This window comes from Ursus maritimus, unplaced genomic scaffold (assembly GCF_017311325.1).
Source record: "Ursus maritimus isolate PB19 unplaced genomic scaffold, ASM1731132v1 scaffold_11, whole genome shotgun sequence".
NCBI lineage: Eukaryota > Metazoa > Chordata > Mammalia > Carnivora > Ursidae > Ursus > Ursus maritimus.
Window position 1 is genome coordinate 2,101,121 of NW_024423453.1, and position 22,762 is coordinate 2,123,882.

At 35.7% G+C, this 22,762-nt stretch overlaps 1 protein-coding gene across 5 annotated transcripts in view; it reads left to right on the forward strand.

Annotated features, from left to right (window-relative positions):
• GSTCD (glutathione S-transferase C-terminal domain containing) overlaps positions 1–22,762 on the forward strand; it is a 148,365-nt gene that overhangs the window by 76,729 nt on the left and 48,874 nt on the right. For all 5 annotated transcript variants that reach the window (XM_008689391.2, XM_040626207.1, XM_008689389.2 and 2 more), the window contains 2 exons: positions 22,036–22,151; positions 22,314–22,358. In XM_008689391.2, the coding sequence (XP_008687613.1) occupies positions 22,036–22,151; positions 22,314–22,358 (161 nt within the window). The remainder of the gene's footprint in view (positions 1–22,035; positions 22,152–22,313; positions 22,359–22,762) is intronic.

Genomic DNA, 22,762 nt, shown 5'->3' on the forward strand with positions numbered 1-22,762 from the left:
CCCTACACTTTGAGATCCCTAAGGATAGTGACTGTATCATATTGATCTTTGTGACCTCCAAGACAAAGCACAGCTCCTGGTCCATGGTAGAAATAGAATGAATGCTCATGGAATACAGTTACATTACTTTTAATGTATTTAGAAGTAAGATATAAGCTACTGAAATCGGTTTTACAGAAAGTTGTACAATCCTTTTTTTTTTTTTTTGAACTTATATAAAAATTTACAAATACCACTTAGGCAGTTTTGCGAGATGTCACTGTGATTTCTTGGGGACTTTTCTAGGTTTTAAGGATCATCAATCTGAAATTTTTCCAGGTATGGACATGAAGAAAAAGTGAGAAATATCAGTTTTATTTTTATAAAGTAAAGTAATGATTTTTATAAATTCACAGGGCACAAAATGCTAAAATATTTTACATTGTTCTACATAGAGGCAAAGCGTAGAAGGGAATATTAAAAAATGAGGTCAGTTGCTACTGATGCATAATAGTTGCCCAATAAACATGATCCATTCCATATTCATGGTCGTTATGTTCTATAAAATCATTGGAACACTGAAGTAAGAAATACTGAGCCATTGCTTCTAAGGAAATAGTCTGGTCACATTTTCATCAACCAATCCATATATAACTTTATGTGGGTTTCTGTTTAAAGACACCTTATTTAATGTACATCGTTGGTTCATTAACATTGAATTCACAGCCAAGAGCACTATACCGTGTAGCTGAACAAAGCTTGGGTGACACATTTTCTCTGTGAGGCACATTACAATCTTCTTGCACTTAGGAGCGCTATGCTTGGGGGCCATTTTAAACAGCAAAATCACCAACAAAAAGGCACCAACATAAAAAAAAATATGGCACTAACTAGATTATGAAAAGGACACTTATTTACAGTATGAGACCTGAAACAAGAAGTCAGAGTGTTGCCTTGTTCAACCTCAGCTGAGAACATGTGTCTGAGGCCACTCAGATTTTTTGCTGCTCTGTGCATGTCCATAAATGACTACAAAAACACCTCAAGTATTGATTTTAAGGTTACAAATAAATTTTAGTGAGTAAGCAAATTCACAAATACAGAATCTGTGAATAACGAGGATCAATTATATTTCATTTTTTCATTCTACTCTAGGTCTTAGGATATCAAGATGAATGAGTGCAAACCTTGTTAAGAGAATTCTGTTAGGATTTGGGGGTTAAGGGATAAAAAGGGTTTTTTTCGTCTTAGAAATTTATTTAATGAAATAAAATGACCTAAAATGACAATTTCAAACTGATCTAATTTTATAAAATTGAATTAAAGACATAAATAGTTACCTATTATGGGTAAAAGGACTTTTGTATGAAGTTCATCCATATATTACTTAATTTAACTTTGTGCTGTAGTGAGCCTGCAATATTCTCTGATTTTTTTAACAAAGAGAAAAATGGGTAATTATGTCAAGAACAAAAATTTAAATAAAGTTAGAAGCAAGCTTCTGATGTCTGATTTAGAAAGGCTATTTATACCAAGACCATATAAAACCACCTGTGTTTTCTTGCAATAGTTTATGTTTACTTTTCTATCTTCCTCTTTTTAAAATTTTTTCTTTCAAGAGCCATTGCATAGACGCTTATGAGGCCAAATTTATGGAGTCTGATAGACATGGTTTCTGGTCCCTCTTTTTTATACTTATTCACTATGTGACTTTGGGCAAGTTAATAATCTTTTCTGAGCATACTATTTCCTCAGTTGTAAAATGGGGATAAGGAAGGATATCCCCAATTGTAAAACGAGAATCATGAGGGATATAATTTATCTTCAGTGTAAAATGAAGGTAATGTTATGAGGATGAAATAAAAACTATATAGACTATAAAAACTGTAGACTAACTGGGGCCTGGCATATAATGATTTTGTTTGCTTTGTTTCTTTATTTCCCCAGAGAGGATGAGTGTTCTCTTCAAGCAGTCGGGTATTAGAGAAGATGATTCTTTTGCCTTCATAGGTAAATGTAGCTGTGTAAAGATTTCTTAAGCCACAACTGTCTTCTGTCCAAACTCTTTAAATATTCCTCCATTATGTGGCATGTAATGCTGTCAAGAAATCTGAGGCAGCCTGTCTTTCCTCATAAGGAGATAACCATTTACCTTCATGCTTTAACACTTAAAGGTGTTTCATCTGATCATATTCTGTCTATTTAAGTTCAGTATTTTCTCAGAGAAGGCAGTGTCTTTTCATTAATTTTGCATGGTAGGTGAGTTTTTTCCCAGATATAATTCGTGTCTATTTTCTGTCGAGGGAAGTTTCTTTCCCTCAAGAAAATATTTCATCGAATAAAATTTTCATTCCATCTCTTCTGGTTTCCTCTAGAGGAGCACTGGTTATCCATAAACTGACTTTTTATTATTTCTTCACCACATCCTTCATATCTCTTATCTCTTTAACTCCTTTTTTCTCTGCTTTTCTTGTTTTCCTTTGAGTTTTTTTAAGTCATAATCCAGTTTTTCTGCAGTAGAAATTCTGCTTCTTAATATTTATAATACGGTACTTGCTGTGATTTTTGAAGCAATAACAACACCTCCATGAAGGTCATTTATCTGGAACCATGTAGAACACATCTGTGAACCAAGAGGTAAGCCAAAAAGTCCCTGGTCTCTTGAGGTAGTTGGTCACTACCCTCTAATGTGAAGCAGAAGGAGCCTATGTTTATTGAAGGCCAGGGGCTTCGCTGGGACTATGCTATGGTGCTGTTTATTTCTCACAATAGTCCTATCAGATGGGATTGCTATGTACATTTTACAGATGAGAAAGCAGATACTCAGAAGGATTTGGTAACTTGACAAGGTCAGACTGCTAATAAATGCCTGAGCCAGACTTGAAATACCAAAACCTTTGTTCCTTCCATAATACCATTTTATCTCATGGTAGTACACATTTCCCCTAGAAAAGCTCCCATTTGGTCTTTCAGTCATAATCTATTTTTTCTTTTTGTTGGCACTATGCTCGAATTTCATTGGCTGGGCTCCAGGTCTACAGGGAGGAAATTGAAAATAGAGAATGTTAGAATAAACATTGTAGCAGTGAGAAGTTTCTTGGCAATAGCTAGAGAGTGAGAAAGAACTACGAAAAGCAGACTAAATTTACTAATTCTAGTAAAAATTAGAATATACATCTCTATAACCTCTGAGGACATTACTATAATGCTGTATTGTATATAATTGATACTCTTAGACTTGTCTTAGATTCATTAAGAAAAGACTAAATTGTATTCAAGTTTTTAAAAATAGGCTAACAAATATGCAGCATCTTAAGAAATTTCAAAATCAGGAATGTTTTCAGTTGTTTATAATTGCAAAAAAAGAAGGAAACATTCCAAATGACTATCAACAGGAAAATAGATAAATTATACTATGGCTCTACAATGGAATACTTAGAATAGTGAACGTAAAGTACAGATTCATATATCTACATGATCTACATGAATGAATGTTATAGCGAAAAATGCAATTTGCAAAAAAAAGTATATAATATAATTTCACTTATCTGAAGTTTAGAAATATTCAAAACTAAATAATATATTAGGGGTATATATTTATGTGGCAAAACTAAAAAGAAAACCAATTTAATGGTAACCACAAATTCAGGATAGTGGTTGTCTCAGGGCAGTGAAAGGTAAGGGAGATAGAGTTGGGTAGGGACATATACATAGGACTTCAAAAATGTAAGTAATGTCCTATCTTTTCTTTTTTAAAAAAGATTTTATTTTTTATTTGACAGGGAGAAAGAAAGCACAAGCAGGGGGAGTGGCAGGCAGAGGGAAAGGGAAAGGGAGAAGCAGGCCCCCCACTGAGCAGGGAGCCTGATACAGGGCTCCATCTAGGACCCTGAGATCATGACCCCAGCTGAAGGCAGACACTTAACCAACTGAGCCACCCAGGCGCCCCAGTAATGTCCTATTTCTTAAGCTGGGTATTGGATATCACAGTATTCATTTTATTATCAGTGTTATTATTTATAATTTGTGTATGTGTAATATACATTTGTATGTACAAAAAGTTTAATAACAACAAATTTTGGTTCCTAAGGTTATATTTTAGTTACCTAGAAATTTTTAGTTATGAGAAATACTTCCAAAGATATCAGATAGATGATTCATTATTGTTACTGTTACAAAAGAAACTCAAAAATAGACAGATGTCACATCAGGGAGTCATTTAAAAAACAATATTTGTTTATTTCCCTAAAGAAACTTTTTTGTATTGGAATGTTGGGTACTAGTGTACATAAGGCAGTTTTTATAAGGGAATTTTTGAAATAAAAGTCAAATCCCCTAAATTATGATGTCTTCTGTCTTCTAAAATTTATCGTTGCTTTGGCTTAATTCAGAGCACAATTCCAGTAACAAAATATTCTAGAGAGAATGTCACCTAATTCAGAGAATTTACGTGTCATGATATTTAATGTTAAGGCCTGAGGGTCTTTTAGAAATCTGTGGGGCCATTTTGGTTCTCTAGTAGTCATGACTGAATGTCTACATGTTGTGTACTATTCTATTATAAAACAGTTTATTTCACTTCTTAATAGTATAGCTAAATAATTATTTTATTTAGATTATATAAGCTATATTATCTTTGAATTTCATTTCAACACAGTTAAGGGGAATATTAGAAACTATCGGCTATGGAAGAGGTGTCAGAACTATTAGGGCTGAGAAAAAATAATCTATGCCCACTTGGAGTATATGGACAGACTTGTCTGAAGGGTTAAGATCAAGCCAGAAGTATCCAAGATAAAATTAAATTATATGAAAATTTAGGAAGCTTTTTGTCTTTCCCCATGGTGTTTGTATTTTCATTGTATTACAATTCATAATTAATAGTCTAATGCAGATTGACATCCTTGATTAAGAAGAAAAACCTATTAATTTTCACCTCTTGCTTATGAATAAAAGGATTCAGCTTCCTTCTGGTTAAAACCTTAGAAGGCCCATGCATATTTTGAAAAAATATTTTTCGTTGAGACATATTTTGAAAAAATATTTTTCATTGAGAAATATTTTTTACACAAGGTGATTTTTAATTTCATCTGTAATTTTGGGAGGGAATAAATATTGAATTCTGCTTTGTTTTTTATTTCTTTTTAACAGGTGGTTTGGGAACAGAGCACACTATGATGCCTTGTATCAAGAGGGTCCCTCTTTATATGCAAAATGCTTTACTTTTCCTGGAAACTAATCTCCTTAAAAGCTAATACCAAATCAAACAATGTACCCTTTTCAGTGCTGAATAAAAATAGGTCAGGAAGGGATTAAAAGACTGGCAGTGCTCTAAAGTGAAGCAATGAAAGTTTTACTCTTTAAGCTCCCCCTTGTTATGAGAGAATTCATAAATTACTAGTTAATTCAAACCCCCTTCCTTCTGCCTCCTCTTCCTTGTCCCTCGGTATGTAAGCCCTTATTGTTCATATATGTATGAAACATTGTTTTCTCAGAAAATTTCCCATTGCATCTGTTAGAAAGTTTTTTAATATCAATCAGCATTGAGTCCAATTTGCTTCATCTGTGTATTTAATCAACGAAGAAACTTAAGATTGATTTTGCTTACTGTTCATTTTCTCAGTTTCTGCTGTGTGTGGTTCCTTCCTCACCGCTCCTCTTGCCCGAAGTGTCTGATGGTCAGCACTGTGCCCTGACTCTGCTTAGGGCTCTTAACAGCCTCAGGTTACTGAAGTGCTTGAGTTAATAATCCTGTTTGAAAACCTATTAGGTACAGAGTCCATGTAGAGTAGGGTAAGCTATAAGAACTGGAAGTCTCACTGAAATCCCTTAAAATAGGCTGGTGATAACTACGGCACAAATGGAAATTCCATCTTTCATGAAGATAGCTGTGACTCTGGGGTGGTCCTTAAACATTCTGAACTTCTTTGATTCACATGGAATACAGAAGTTAAAACACATGCCTTTTTATATAGTTTTATATTAGTAGTTTTCACTATAGGAGTTAATAGATACAAAGTTCTTAGCATGGTGCTGCCATGTAGGAGGAGTCCTATAAGTGCTTTAATATGCTTAGTACTATTGTTTTATTTGGCCAGTTAACCATGTTCATTATCTCTACATTATCTGTTTTTCTCCAAGTCTCCATTTCCTTGCCTATAAAATGACTGGATGAGGTGATGCGTTCTAAGGTTTCTTCCATCTTTATTATTACATAAATCTTTGTTTAAGGAAGTGCGTCCTAAAAAAAAAAAAAAGTAATAGAGATGTAAGACAATAGTGATAACACCATCAATATTTGTATCACAAAATAAAATACCATGTCATTAAAAAAAAAAAAGGAAGTGCGTCCTTAGTACTCATGATCCTTATATAAGATTTTCCAATTCCACTTGGTATATAGAACTACTTCATATAATCTTCTCTCTTCAAACTTGCAGTACTTCTTCACCTTTCCTCTTAACTCACAGGTTAAAAAGATAAGCCACCAGAAGAGTGTCTACACGCTTCCCCCAGCAACGGTACCAACATACCAGCTTTGAGAGCCATCCACTGTAGGTCCTCCTACTGTGTTCTCCTTTAAGCCTGAACCTTGCGCTGTGTACTCTATCTGCTCCTCTTACACCCTCAATTGTTTGTTTGTTTGTTCTCCTGGATCATGCTCATCAGATACCAAAAATGCTGAATTACCTTCCAGATTTTTAAATCCTCTTATACCCTACTTAACCCTACAGCTACCACTCTTCCTACCTGCTATGGTTTCATCTTCTCTTCCTCCACTTCCTTCCCAATCTTTTGTTAAAAAATTGCTGGCCTGTTTTTTAAAAGCTTTGTAAATATACCCAGGACTGAATACCCATGTAGCCTTAGTATTTTTTATGAAGGCTATTTTGTACTATTTTGTCTTACTTATATTATCTCTTTAATACATTCATTTTTCCTGAACCGTTTGAGAATTCCTTGTATACATTGTGACATTTCATCCCAAAATGTTTTCTCATGTATCTCCTAAGAACAAGGTCATTCTCCTATATAATCGCAATCCAATAATTACACATAGGAAAGTTTTTTTTTAAAGATTTTATTTATTTATTAGAGAGAGAGCACAAGTAGAGGTGGGAGGAGGTGATGATGGAGAGGCGGAGAAAGAGGGATAAGCAGACTCTCCACTGAGCAGGGAGCCTGATACGGGACTCAAGCCCAGGACCCTGGGACCATGACCTGAGCTGAAGGCAGATGCTTAACTGACTGAGCTACCCAGGAGCCCCTACACACAGGAAATTTAACATTAATACAATACTACTAGCAAATTTACTGACCATATTCAAATACTCGGAATTGTTCAATAATGTTCTTACTCTCTTTAGTATCCAATCAAGGATTATACATTGCTTTCAGTTCTCATATATCTTTAGTCTTCTTTAATCTAGAACCCTGGCCTTTAAAATTCTTTTTGTTTTTTATGACATTGACTTTTTTCTTTTTTAAGAATCTAAGCCATTACATTGCAGAATATCCTCAATTTGGATTTGTCTATTTCCTCTTTCAGATGGAGGCTAAACCATTGGCAAGTCTACAATAAAATGACTCCTAAACATTTTTGGCAAGCATACTACAGAGTTGATGTTATGTCCGTCCAAATGTACCACAACAGCAAACACATATCAGTTTGACACATTGTTTAGAAATTTGATCACTTGGCTAAGATGGTTTCTCTCAGATTTCTCCATTGTAAAGATACTGGTTTCCCTTTGTAATAATAAATGTCTGGGAAGCTACTTTGAGCTGTCTTACTCCTTAATAGTTTTTCACCAATGGTTTTAGCAACGACTGATGATTCTTACCCAAATCATTTATCACAAAATCATGATTTTCCCTTTCCGTTATGCCTTATACACTGTCCTTCTCTTTTGAACCCACAAAAATCAGTCTTCTGTCCCACGACTCCAACCAAACTGCTATTGTCAAGGTCACCAAGGACTTCCATTTACTAGATCTAAGGGACAAGTCTCTCGGTCCTTATTTTCCATAACATATCAACTGCTTTGGACAAAATTAATCATTCCCTTCTCCTAGTAATACTTTCTTTAGTTAGCCTCTGAGAAACTAATAGAAGGACTCCTTATCGGTCGTCTTTGCTGGTTCTTATTTAGCTTCCAAACCTCTAGACATCAGAAAAACCGCAGGATTTAGTCTCCATACCTCTACTACAGCTCAACATGCGGTAGAGTGATTCTTCCAGTTGCTCAGGCTCAGAATTCTGGAATCATACCTGACTCTTCTCTTTCTTTTACCCTCTATATCCAATTCATTAGCAAATCCTATCAGCTCTGTTATTACAATCTCTACCCAACCTAGTCATTTCTCTCTACGTCCATTGCTCTATCCTTAGTCTGAACAACTGTCATGTCTGGCCTAGACTATTTTTGCAGTAGTATCCTAGTCAGACTCCCTGCTTCTACCCTTGCTTGCCTATAGAAATCCTTTTTTAAAAGTCAAATAATGTCGCAAAGTCCATTTAATGCAAAATAAGCCCAAAATTCTTACATAGATTTTAAGGCCTTGCATACTCTGGCCCTTGGCTACTTCTTTGATCTCCTCTGACAGTCTCTTGTTAACCCCCTTGTCTGGAAAACTCTTCCTCCAGATAATCCACATACTTCATCACTTCATTCGGATCCCAAATATCACCTTATCAGGGAAGCCCTTTCAGACTTTTCCATCTAAAGTCTCTCCCTCACTCTTTGTCCCCTTCCTCTGTTTACTTTTCTTCTTAGCCTGTGATGTAGTGTATGTTTATTTGCTTTGTGTTTAGCCTCTGTCTGCCCCCCGCCGGAATGTGTTTTCTTGGCAGCAGGAACTGCTAATATCCCCAGTCCTTAGAGCAATGCTTAGCACATATAGGTACCTAATAAATGTTTCTTAATTGGCTGTTGGAATTCCTCGTACTCTTCTATTATTGATAGAAAGAAAATGGGTTTTTCCCCACTTTCAGTGAAAGGCTTAGTTTATAACTGCTCTTTTTTCCTCTTGAAATATTGAATACAATGTTCCAAACTATACCTCAGCAAAGAAATTGTGTTTTTGTGAATTGCATAAATTAGTGAGTTATCTATAGTCCTGTTATTGTAATTACTAATCACAATATGTTTTTCCTCAGTGTTTGGATACGATTGCTTAAAAGGCAACTAAAATTCTCATACGTTAGCCTACGACTGTTTGTTTTTTATTTTAAGTCAAAATACAAAGTCTTTTACTAGATCATTCATTTATGAGTTTTAAAGCCCATCAGTACAACAGTATTTATTTTAATGTTCTACATAATTCTCTCGGAAGTCTACCTGTTTTCTATTACTTTATGGAAGAAGAAAGTTCTGGCTTCTTTTATTAACTTGAAAGTAAAAACTAATCACATGTTACAAGATTAAACTAATGGAAATTGATGGAAACGTTTGGACCAACCACCATTTCCTGGTGTTTTTTGTTCTATGTGTTTGGTTTTCTGTGTATCCTAGACATGGCATTTAAATAATGGGGGAAATATATAACACTTCAGATCTGATTTTAGTAGTTCTTGGAAGTGTCCAAGATTTGCATCGTGTTTCAAGCGTAAGGAAATTGCCATGGCTGTCTTGTGTGTATGCAGATATGCCCTTATGCTACCATGTCTGCGTCTTGAACATCAGATGGTAGATTTTAAGGCTATTCATTCACTAGGGAGGATATTTAGATGTTTATATTGTGTATTTCATTGGGTACCTAGAAATGTTAAATTTTAAGCATTTTTCTCAAGAGTTCTCATAAGCACTTAGCTATTTCAGTGCATGTAATTAAATAATGCACCTACTTAACTGTGATGGACACCATGACTCTGTTCTCAGAATATTTCAGAAGTTTACATTAAATATGTTACATCACTTTCTTTCCTAAATTAATATTCAAGAAGAAATATTATGATGGCTAATGTCGTCAAGCTTTCAAACATAGCTTTTATAACTCTGATTCTCAAGAAAAATGTTTTTGGTACCTTTGGTTCCTTTTTATTGATGACTCAGTCTCTTGAGTCGAACTAGCATGTGACTGGATTTTGTATTTATTCCGTGTAATTTCTGGAGGTTCCTAGGAGATACAGTTGTCCTGAAGTAGAAGGTTTTGTAGTCTGAAGAATCTGGTTTGTGTCTTTGTTGACTCACTGTGTTCACTGGAACTGAATTTGAAGGAAGCGTAATTTTTAAGCAAAGAGGCTGGATAAGGCAATATTTCCTAATATAGTTTCTAAAGAGAATTAGATAGTAAAAACATTTGGTTGTCAGATGATTTGGGGAAACACTGTGTTTCTACCCTGAGATTCCTCAAGAGCCTTTATGATGCCAATGGGCACTGTGATTCTCCAAAAACCTGGATAATGTATGAATTTCCTAAGACTACCTGATGGTGGAAGCCACTCTTTCTCCCTCCCAATATCTCTTAATATCGTGAGGGACCAGTGTTCCACAATCCAAAGTTTAACAAATGCTAATACTTCTGTGTCTTCATAGCTCAGACTTTTGGGTATACGTGTAATGGTCAATAGCTGATTAAAAACTAGAGTGCATGAGAACGCACAAGTGTATATACACAAAACTAAACAACCAAACAACCAAAAATCCAAAATAATCACAGCACTCTTGACATTTACTTGTTCAAGGAATGATTCTTAGATTCAGCCATCATTAAAAAGAATTATCAAAAACTCAGAACAGAGGGGCTCCTGGGTGGCTCAGTCGGTAAGCGTCTGCCTTCGGCTCAGGGCGTGATCCCGGCGTTATGGGATCGAGCCCCACATCAGGCTTCTCCGCTATGAGCCTGCTTCTTCCTCTCCCACTCCCCCTGCTAGTGTTCCCTCTCTCGCTGGCTGTCTCTCTCTCTGTCAAATAAATAAATAAAATCTTTAAAAAAAAAAAAAAAAAGGAACAAAAACTCAGAACAGAAGAACCTGAAAGTAATTTGAAGTAATTTGGGATGGGTAAACTTTCTTTTTAGAAAGATGCATCTCTTCTCTCTCTCTCTCTCTTTCTCTCGTGGAGCACTTACCCTGAATGCACAATAACTACCAAGATAAGCTCCAAAGAACCTTTTTTTTTTTTTCTTTTACTAAGTCGAAGCCATTTATACACATATTGCTTCAAGTCCAGCACTCCTACTGTTCGGCATTTTTCTGAAAATTTGACTTTAGCATGACTTTCATGCTGATTTTGAGATTAGAATTAAGCATATTTCCAAACATAAAAAAACAGTGTTCAATAATGATGAAAATTTGTCTGGTGTCAAAAATACAGATGAAACGTATCTGTGCCACACCAGGGAGGCAGCATAGTGCATACTGAAATAGAAAAAGTTTCTATTTTTCCTAAGACAGACATTAAACTTTTTTTAAATATTTAACAGACAAATTGGTAATCCTATATATATTTGGGTCCTGTTCAAAACTACTTTACAGATAAGGGTTTGTTATTTTGGGGGTAGTAGATAGAAACACAGGCTCTGGAGCGAGACTGGCAAAATTTAACCTGGCTCCACCTGGGAGCAACTATGTGGCCAAAGTGAGTTACTTTATTATTTTAGTTCACATTTATTCATCTGACATTGCAGTAACAGTACCAACCTCATGACAAAGGACTGAAATAATAAATAAAACATGCTTAGCACATTGTAATCATTCAGTAGTCCTAATACCAGTAAATAAGAATATCCATTCAGTGACTATATATGTATACGTATATACATACATACATATATGCACATGTATATGTACACACACATATATGATGAGAGTAAATATATATCATTGTAATTGTCTTCCTCAAACATCTCTGCCTGCTCTCCACCTAAAGGCTCTTTTAAACAGTTCCCTTTGTATGGAGTACCTTTTCTCTCATTTCCCATGGCTACTTCTTGTCATTCAGATCTCAGTTTTGTTACCTGCTCAATGAAGCTTCTCCTCACTATCTAATCTAAAATATTTACCAAGTTAATTTCAGCCATATCTTATTTTAATTTTCTCCATTTCATTTATCACTCGATTTTTTGTTGTCAAACTCCTTTCACTGGAGTATAAGAATCTCCCTTGTTCTCCATTGTGTCCTAGCACCTTGGTAAATGCTTTAAAAATATGTGCTAAGTTAATAAACTACTCTATAGAGATTGTAATGGAAAAATCAGAAAGGTAGGGAAATTCAAAATTCCGGTGTAGGAAAAAAATGTCAGTTCCTGCCTCCCACTGCCTCCCGCTGCCTCCCGCTGCCTCCCGCTGCCTCCCGCTGCCTCCCGCTGCCTCCCACTGCCTCCCACTGCCTTCCACTGCCCTACCCAGGCCCTGAACTAATGTATCAGTAAGCTCAGATCTCCCAAATAGCTCAGTTTTAGTGTAGCCTGGCTCTTTTAGACCTGTCATCTCTTGTCACTTGGGATAGGGCCTGACCACCTACATGTCCCCGATGGCATGACCTTCCTCTTCCTAGCCCTTCGTATTTCTCCCTTTTCTTCAACCCTACTGGCTGGACCACTGCTAAAGCCTACTGTTGCTAGACCTATGTGAATATCAGTACTTGTCCAGATTGAGCTCCTTTTGAATACTCATCTGGATCACTGCCCATCCCTATCGATGACTATTGCTGCGTTATTTCCCCAGTCTCTTTCTCTCCACCATCCCTTGCTGTTGAAGTCCCAACATTCTTTAATGTTCTATGCTTGTAAGTAAGGCTCTCAAGGTTTGAGACTATTAGAAAAAGAAAAGGAACAGTAGAATTGAAATTTAAGACTGGAGTTTATATGGTCCCAATGTAACTTGTAATGAATACTACTGCCTCGGACTGTTCACTTTTAAGTATAATAACCATTCCTTATTTTGGTTATTGTCATAGTACCTAGCACCATTTCATGTATAGGTAGGTACCTTCAAAATACTATTCAGTGGTGATAATCCTTAAAAGCCCAATGTTAGGATGTCATTCTGGTCATCTATTGCTTTATAAGTAACGACTGCAAAGCTTAGTGCCTTTAAATAACAATATTGATTTTATCCACAGATCTGTAACTTTTAGGGCTTGGTAGGAAAGCTTGTCTGTTTACACAGCATCAGCTGGGGAGCCTTGGCTTCCTAAAGCATGGTGCTGTGTTGCAAGAGCAAAGGACTCAAAAGAATGTGGAAGCTGCCAGAAATGGACACAGTGTTGCTTCTGTATTTCACTGGTCAAGCAATCATAGAGCTCAGGTTCAAGGGAGCAGACATAGAAACCATCTCTTGATGGGAATACTATATTATAGCATTAATATTATCAAAGAATTTGGGATCATGCCACCTTAGATACTCACCATTTTCATTTTTTAATTAAAAAAAAAAACAAGAAACTCTGTAGGTCAGATCATAGTAGAAATTAGAATAAGATACTAGATTATCACTTAACCTAAATACTGTGAAACATACCACATTTGAAGCCAAATTGAGGTTTATTTGAATCATCTCAAAAAGTTAATGAAACTGTTAAAAATACCTTACTGTTGTTAATGTAAGCCTCTGAAAGAGGGAGAAGAAATAAATACCTAAACTCTTTTCTAGAGTTAACATTTTTGTTTTAAAGCGTTTCAACTTGGTCTTATGGGCAACTTGGAAGATATTGTGACTTTTTTTTTAAACTAAATTCCAGGGCAAAGTGGTGTTTACTTTGTGTGGTGTAAATAGCATTTAAATGGAATGAAAATATATGTGTTCAATTAACTTGGGGTTCTGGTATTCTGAAGTCAAAATGGTTTATTAATCTTAGAGAAAAAAATAGCAGGTTTTAAAAGAAAGTCTTAGAATTTCCACTGTTTACTGTTTTTAAGCCCTTCTATAAACAAAGCGCAAGTTTTGATTTGATAAATAATGTGACTGTATTTTCTCCCATTTTGCCCCTCGACCCAGCGTCTTGCTAAATATTCTTTGGTTACCAGTTTTTGAAGGTGCTCTAGAGCTGGCTGTAGAAGGGTAAAGGTGCATGCTATATTTGGTAGCATCTGCGGTACTGTAACAGGGAAGGTCTTCCCAATCTAGTTTCATTTCTTTCCTCCTGGATAATCCGATTTTGCAACAAATTGATTGCTCAACCTCCCCATGTCAGTCTTCTATAAAATCAAAAAGGTTGCTACAGTCCCAAGGTGAGGAAATGGTCTCTTCTGGGAAGGGTGACACTCAAAGGTCAATTCATTAAACAGAGTGACTTATGAGACCTCCAAATGATGCCTTGGTGATATATTCCAAAACATTGAGTCCAAAACTTAAATTCATCTTTTTTTACTGGTAAGCCTACCCTTAGAAATTTTACTTAGAGGAAAAACTGAAGTAAACTGCTTTTTACAACCGATTCTGAAGAACAATATTTTCCCCCCTAAAATGCAATTATTAGGGAAACCCCTCATTTACCTCCCAGAAAGCACTTCATTTCCTCTAACTCTCACACATAAAAAAAGTACAGTGCTGAAATTCTGACATTCAGAATTAATCAAAATCATCTAAGAGAGAGCAAGTCATAGTGGGAAGAAGACTAACCTGGCATACAGAAATTTTTGGTTAGGGTCCCAGCTTTCCTACCTACCAGATGTGTGTCTCTGAGCAAGTGCGATGTCTGAGCAACCTTATTAGTGCTCAGTGCCCTCGTTGTAAAGTAAGTAAAATGCCATCCACTCTGACAACCTGACAGAGTTTTGAGGTTAGGTTATTTATCAAATATGCAAGTGCTCAATAAATTGCAAAGCATCATTTAAACAGAAAGTGTTATCAACCATTTTAGAAACTTTAGCTGTTATGAGTTATAGCTGTTAAAATTTCATTAAAAATATATTGTACAATGTAGTTAATACAATGTATTTTCAAAGCTCAAATAAAATGTTTTTGTACTAATTAAACAAGACATAACTTTACGAAGGACAGGTACCAAGTGTTGTACCTCTTTGTGTCCCTAGCATTGTCTGGAACAGTTCTATGTACATTAAGTTCATTGGTTGTTTCATTGGTCAAATTATTGATTAAGATATTTGTGAGGTCATTATTCCTCAATTTAGAGAGGAATAGATTGGCCTCTTTTAACATTTTGAATTTCTAATTAATAATTACTGAATGCTCTAATACTGTGAATAACGAAATTATCAGTGAAAATAACCATCACACTGTTACACAATTGCTGGTTTCATAGACTGCACTGTGGGATGTGCGAATAAGTAGGGAAAGAAGGAAAAGGTTATCAGATGATTAGTATCCATTGTGGCAAGAAAGTTGTCACTGGGAGGTTAGCATGGCTAAGAGGATTAGTGATGCTGGCCTGCAACTAACTTTGAAAAATGTAAATCAAAAGGACTCTTCTAAATGTTTAGTATTTCCAACAAGTCATGTCCAAAATTTAAAACAAAATTGCATTGGGGCGCCTGGGTGCCTCAGTCATTAAGCATCTGCCTTCAGCTCAAGGCATGATCCCGGCGTTATGGGATCGAGCCCCACATCAGGCTCCTCTGCTGGAAGCCTGCTTCTTCCTCTCCCACTCCCCCTGCTTATGTTCCCTCTCTCTCTGGCTGTCTCTCTCTCTGTCAAATAAATAAATCTTTATTTAAAAACCAAAATTGCATTGACCTAAAGTGTAAACTTTATGTTGCTGCTTAATTTTACACATCAACTCAGGAATTTCTTTAAGAATTTCATTCCTGCCTTTCTAGCTTTTTTTTTTTTTAATTTTTATTTAAGTTCCAGTTAGTTAACATACAGTGTAATATTAGTTTCACATATACAATTTAGTAATTCAACACTTACATACCACATTCGGTGTTCATCCCAACAAGTGCCCTCCTTAATCCCCATCACCTATTTAACCTATCCCCCCATGCTCCTCCCTTCGGTGACCCTCAGTATGTTCTCTCTTGGTTGGCCTCTCTCTCTCTCTCTTTTTTTTTTTCCTATGCTCAGTTGTTTCTTAAATTCCACATGAGTGAAATCATATGGTATTTGTCTTTCTCTGACTTAGTTCACTTAGCATTTACTCTCTAGCTCCATCCACATCATTGGAAATGGCAAGATTTCATTCTTTTTGATGGCTAAGTAATATTCCATTGTGTGTGTGTGTGTGTGTGTGTGTGTGTGTGTGTGTGTGTATCCCCTCTTCTTTATCCATTCATCAGTCGATGGACATTTGGACTGTTCCCATAATTTGACTATTGCTGATAATGTTGCTATAAACATCAGGATGCATGTATCCCTTTGAATTAGTATTTTTGGATTCCTTGGATAAATACCTAGTAGTGCAATTGCTGTATCATAGGGTAGCTCTATTTTTAACTTTTTGAGGAATTTCCATACTTTTCTCCAGAGTGGCTGCACCAGTTTGCATTCCCACCAGTGGTGTAAGAGGGTTTCCCTTTCTCCACATCTTCATCAACACCTGTTTCTTGTGTTGTAGATTTTAGCTATTCTGACAGGTTTGAGCTGATATCTCATTGTAGTTTTGATTTGTGCTTCCCTGATGATTAGTGATGTTGAGCTTTGCATGTCTGTTAGCCATTTCTTTGGGAAAATGTCTACTCATGTCTTCTAGTCATTTCTTAATTGGATTATTTGTTTCTTGGGTATTGAGTTTGATAAGTTCTTTATTATATTTTGGATACTAACTCTTTATCAGATATGTCATTTGCAAGTAATTTCTCTCACTCTGTAGGTTGCCTTTTAGTTTTGTTGACTGTTTCCTTTGCTGTGCTTTTTATTTTGATGAAGTCCCAGGATATTATATTTGCTTTTGTTTCCCTTGCCTTAGGAGAGTTATCTAGTAAGAAGTTGCTATGGCTAAGGTCTAGGAGGTTGCTGCCTGTGTTCTCCTCTAGGATTTTAATGGTTTCCTCTCTCACAGTTAGGTCTTTAGTCCAGCTTGAATTTATTTTTGTCTAGCTTTTGGTATAACTTTAAATAGCTGTGTTCTTATTCCTTCACCAAAGTTCTTAGAAACTTTTACATTCCCATATAAAACACTGTTTTGTAGTTGACTTCTTTTACTGTTTCAACAAATACAGGCATAGCATTGATAGCTAACTTGTTTTGATGTTTATTACCTGTAGAAGTAAGCATGTGGCCTTAATATCCAGCTTGTCCTAAATGCAGAGAAAATAAATTCATTAAACTTTTACTAAGCACCTGTTATGTGCCTATCCATCTTCTAACACTCTTTCCATTTAATTAGACCAAGTTTATTTGGTCAGGAAAAATCATCTGTATTTATTTCAGAAAGACCGAAGCAGTTTTAGGTAATGGTTCTTTTGGTAGTTAATATAATTAATTGTGCCTACATATCATTTAAAAAATCTTTGAGGTATAATTGACATACATTATTTTAGTTTCACTGTACAACATAATGATTTGATATTTGTATATGTTGGGAAATGTTCACCATGGTAATTCTGACTCACATCCATCACCACGCATAGTTACCGAATCCTTTTCTTGTGATGGGAGCTCCTAGGATCTACTCTATTAGCAACTTCCAAACGTGCAATACAGTATTATTAACTATAGTTGCCACGTTATACGTTACATCTTCCTGACTTATTTATTTATAACTGGAATTTTGTACCTTTTTACTCCCTTTACACATTTTGCCCTCTTGCAACCACCAGGCTGTTCTCTCAGATTCCACATGTAAGTGAGATCATACGGTATTTGTCTGACTTATTTCTTTTAGCAAACGCCCTCGAGGTCCATCCATGTTGTCTCAAATGGCAAGACTTCATTCTCTTGTATAGCTGAATAATATTCAGTTGTTTATCTGTATACCACATTTTATCTATCACCCATAGATGGACACTTAGGTGGTCACCATATCTTGACTATTGTAAATAAAGCTGCAATGAATATAGGGCTGCAGATATCTTTTTGAGTTAGTGTTTTCATTTTCTTCAGATAAATACCCAGAAGTGTAAAATAAGAAAAATTTTTCACTATTTAATAATACTAATGCTTTATAGTATAAAAGATGAATTCTTTTGGGTAGTACCAAAGGGTTTGAAAAAGTAACTTTTTCTTTGTCTCTTTAAAAAATGTATTATAAAATACTAAATGTAAATGTGGTCAGGAGCATGGAAAGCTGGTAGGGTTCCTGAGGTTCTAAAGCAAGAAAATTGGTTTCAAGCACAGGTAACAAATTTATAAAGGCACCACCTAACTGACCTTGATAAATTCAAGGAACTATCCATTGTTCAGAAAGGCAGGAATATAGGGGATATGTAGGAAAGTTCCAGAAGGTGAGTTTGCCAAAGTGACAGGGCTCAGATCACCAGAGGCCTTGTTTTCTTGCCAAGAAGTCGAAATTGCTTTCTTAAGGCAGAGAGGTGCCTTTAAACGTATTTTAAGCAAAGAAGACATATTTTAATGGATAGATGTGGAAGGGCCTTTGTTATATATACAGGAAAAGTATGCTTAATGATAAACTATGGCACAAAAGACAGGACCTAGTGAACATAGCATTTCAGAGCTATACCAAGGGAAGAGACCCTGGGAAGGAGACTAAGAAGGATAATGCAGTAAGGAGTCCAAGGGCTTTCTTGATCTAGCACAGCAATGTTCAGAATGAGTCAATGAGTTCCAATGAGTTGATTCTATTTCATTGTCTTAATTAAATGATGTAATGATAATTAGCATCAGTTGAGTTTGAACGCTCCAGAGAAATCTATCAATAATCAGATTTGATTTGAGAATATACTCTATCCTAAATAAAAATCTTTAATATGTAATAATGTAAAAATAACTGTGCTGTCTGTTCAAGTAAGACTTGTCTCTAAGGAACTCTAAGCACATTAGATATTAAAATGAGGCCCTATTTTCTCTATAGCACAGAAACAAAGTTTCTCTATAGCAAAATAACAAGCAATGCTCTTTCCCATCTGGTCTTGCCTGTATTTTCAGATCTATCTAATATTCTACCACTTCTTCATCGATCCTCATTTTTAAGCACATGAGCTAATTGCGGTTTTCCCCTAAATATGTCATATTGTTCTTAGCATGCTTTCCCTTGCCGTTCTATCTGGCAAGTTTCTGTTCCTCCTTAAAGACTCAGCTGAAATGCCTCAAGTCTCTGTAAAGCCCTCTGTGATGTCTCAATTAGTCCTTTATTTTCAGCGCACACACGTTTGCACGTAATGAAGACCTGTAACTTCCTTTAAATACTCTCTTAGCTCCCTAAGGACAGGGACTATGTTTTATTCACTTTGAGATGTGTCCTCAGCATATAGACAGGTACTGAGCATGGTAGGTTCCTAAGTGGTATTCCGAGCATGAAAACCGTAGGTACTCTGGGGATGGGAACTGCGTTTCACTGTCTATTGCCCTGTAGAACATAGGTCATGCCAGTGTTCTAATATGCCTCTTCCTTTGCTTAAAAATTGATTCCTTTACCTTTGTGTTTTCCTTTTGGGCAATGCAAATTATACTGAAGTTATTGAAATAACCAGGTTCCTCCTAACTTGAATTAGACAAGGGAAAGACTTCCCTGTGGGAGAATTACATCACAGAACAAGTAAGACCACTTGTATTAAAACATCTGACCATTTGACTCTTGGGTTTCTTTTTCTATGATGGCACTTAAAGAACCAGCATTTTTAGTCAACCTAAAAATAGATTATGAATTCATGCTTATAAATGGTGTCTTAGGCACAAGAATGTTGGATATAAATAGAGTGTAGGACTGGATTTTTAGATTAATACCATATCTCAAAATACCACTTTCTTACCTTGTTCAGTGTATTTGAGATCCTGTTCATTTTTCCAGGAGCTTCATAATATTTATAAAACTGAAATGGGGAGGAGGAATGCTTTTTTAGAGGTGGATTTTCCATAAAGCATCTGAGCATCATGCTGCTATATTTTTAGCTCGATTTGTGAATATTACATGCAGCTTAATAGTGTCTATTTAAACACAACCCTGAACATTACCTGTTTGCTTTCAGCCTTCATATCAGCATGAATTCTTTATATGCAAAGATGCAGTCTTAGCAAGGAAAACAGATCCTCATCAACGTTTGCTTTTGAAGCAAGTCTAAGAAAGTTAGATAATTCTAAATGTCTAATAGAAATACGGTACCAAACTTCCTGTTAGTTGTTCCATTAAATAAATTTTTTTTCCTTATTCTTAACAAAAGGTAATTCCTTTTGACTTTATGAAAGTCCCTTGGCTAAGAAATGTTAAGAAATCCACAGAACAAAGACTGAAATGTTTGTGTTCATTTCTTGCCTCTTGGTGGCTCCATTAAACAGTCGTTTTCCGACAGGGCTCAAAAGTACTTTTCTTGTTTTGCCACTCTCCTCCCCTTCCTGTAGTGACTCTTCCTTTTCTGAATCAGAACTGTATTGCCATAAAAAATAAGGCAGATTTATGAATGGATGGATGGACAGATGGATAGATGAATAGAAGTGTGATTAAACCAAGGATGGTAAGTTGTTAATGGTAGAAGCTAAATGGAGGTTATAGAGACATTCACTGTAAGATTCTTTCAACTTTGCTGTGTTGAAAATTGTCATCATTTCTTAGGAGTGGTAACGCAGGAAGGGTAGGATGACAGGGGCTTTTACTTATTTTGTTTAAGTTTTTTACAATTATGTTATTAGAGAAAAAATGAAAAGAAGACTATATGAAACTGTCTTCATAAATGAAGTCACAAGACTGTTGGTGTAAGTGCCTTTCATGTTTGAAATTCACATTAGGCCATGCTGAATAATTAAGAATGTGTACAGTGATTTAGCTGTATGATGATGACCACGTTGTTACAGTAGGAGATTGGTTATGTAAGTGTGGTAGATACAGTCAGTGGACTACTACGCACCCATTAAAACTTAAGGCATAGAAACTTGCATTGACATGGAAAGATAGATATATAATGTTTTATATGCATCTAGAACATTATGAATTTATAGATACAGCTGAAAGTGCATATATATAAAGATATTAGCTCTGAATTATTAGATTATGGATCTTTTTCTCTCATACAGATTTTTTATTCATATTTTCTTTTTCCTAAAATAAAAGGTTTCTAGTGTTTTAATTTCAGTAACCTAAGAAAGAAGGAAAACAGAAAAGAGAAGAAAAGAAAAAAGCCAGGCTATTTTTCTATACAAATGGAGCAGGGAAACGTTGATAACTGTAAATAATTTTTGATCGAGCCAAAAGATTATCTGGGTTTGCCTTTTATCTATATCAATGAAATCTTCTCTCTTATATTTTCTTAATCTTGCTCTTACAAAAAGTACATGTGAAATATGTAAAAACAAATAATTTCATTCATTCTTCTGAAGTTATTTTCGTGGACTTAACTAGTGGCTTTGAAGGAAAGTTAAGATGTTTTCATGCTGCTAGGCCCAAGGCATTTCATACTTGGAAATGCCCTATCTTTAATCTCTAATTGCATTAGATTTCTGTGTCTGACTCATGAAGAAAAGAAGCTTCAAAGCCGAAATGGTAAAATCTAGTTTCTCTGTAAATACACCAACTGTTGATATATTGCAGACAACGTGACACCTATGTTCCAGCATTCCTAACCAGAAAAACTAAGAGTTCAAGGACATGCCAGTTAAATAACAAAAATGTTTTTGTTTATTTTGGATCTCTTTTGTCCAAGGAGATTTAAACAATGTGCTAGAATTTGGTAATCTTTGCAATCTGTCTCTGATAGGGATAGAGGGAAGAGAGACTATCACTGTTAATTTTTACTTATCCAGTAAACTTTCATTGAACACTTTATGACTCTGCCATTAATATTTCATTTATTGTATCCTCTCTAGAAGACTTTTTCAATGGCCATTGACAGAGAAGTTGGACATGAATAAAAATAAAAATATGCATAGAGAGAGTTCATTTCTGGGTTTCAGTTCTCTGGTCCTCTCGTGGTGGGTGATGTGGAATTTGGAACTCATTTTTACATTTATCCCTCTTGCTGGATGCCAGCAGTCTATCTATGAGTGCCTTCTCACTACCCCACGATGCCTAACATTTCATTGTCCTCATCTCTTATCTTCCCCAGGTAAAATGTCCAGCGATCGAGCTTTGAGGAAGCAGCAGCAGTTAAACAACCTCGTTTACGTGGTGACGAACCAGGCCAAACCTGGTGACAGAATTGTGGATTTCTGCAGCGGCGGGGTATTACATCCCTCCTTTTGTTCCCGTTAGCCTTTCCCCAACTATGTGACTTTACTGTATTATATTCAAAGTCATGTTTTTATTTGGCAAGACTGCTGTCTCAGAATGAGAAAAAAGCCTTAGGGACCAAAGTTGACTTGTTTCTTTTTCTGCCTTTTCCAGGGCCATGTTGGGATTGTCCTTGCTCACATGCTACCATCATGCCAGGTAAAGTCTGAATGACCCATAAAAGGGAACATTGGAAAACTACCCAATTCAGTTCGCTGAATATGTGTCTGACCCCTGCTCTTTGCATTTATAATTGTACACTCAGGTCACATTATGTGGCACAGTTTTTTTTCTTTGACCTAAACTTTTAAGAATCTTTAAAAAAAGTAAAGGAGGATCACAATACATTTTTCAATTTTTATAAAAGGGTTATATTTTAAAATAAAGAGGGAATAACCAATGTTGTTAAATAAAATAATGGCAAAACTAGTTTAATTGGCCACACAATTTTATACCGGAAATACTAGCTTCTGGAACATGTTAAGCTATGTATACTCTTTTGGTATCTTGATTTTTATCCATTGTACCGAAATTGTAACAGCAATACAAAATTCATTAAAGAA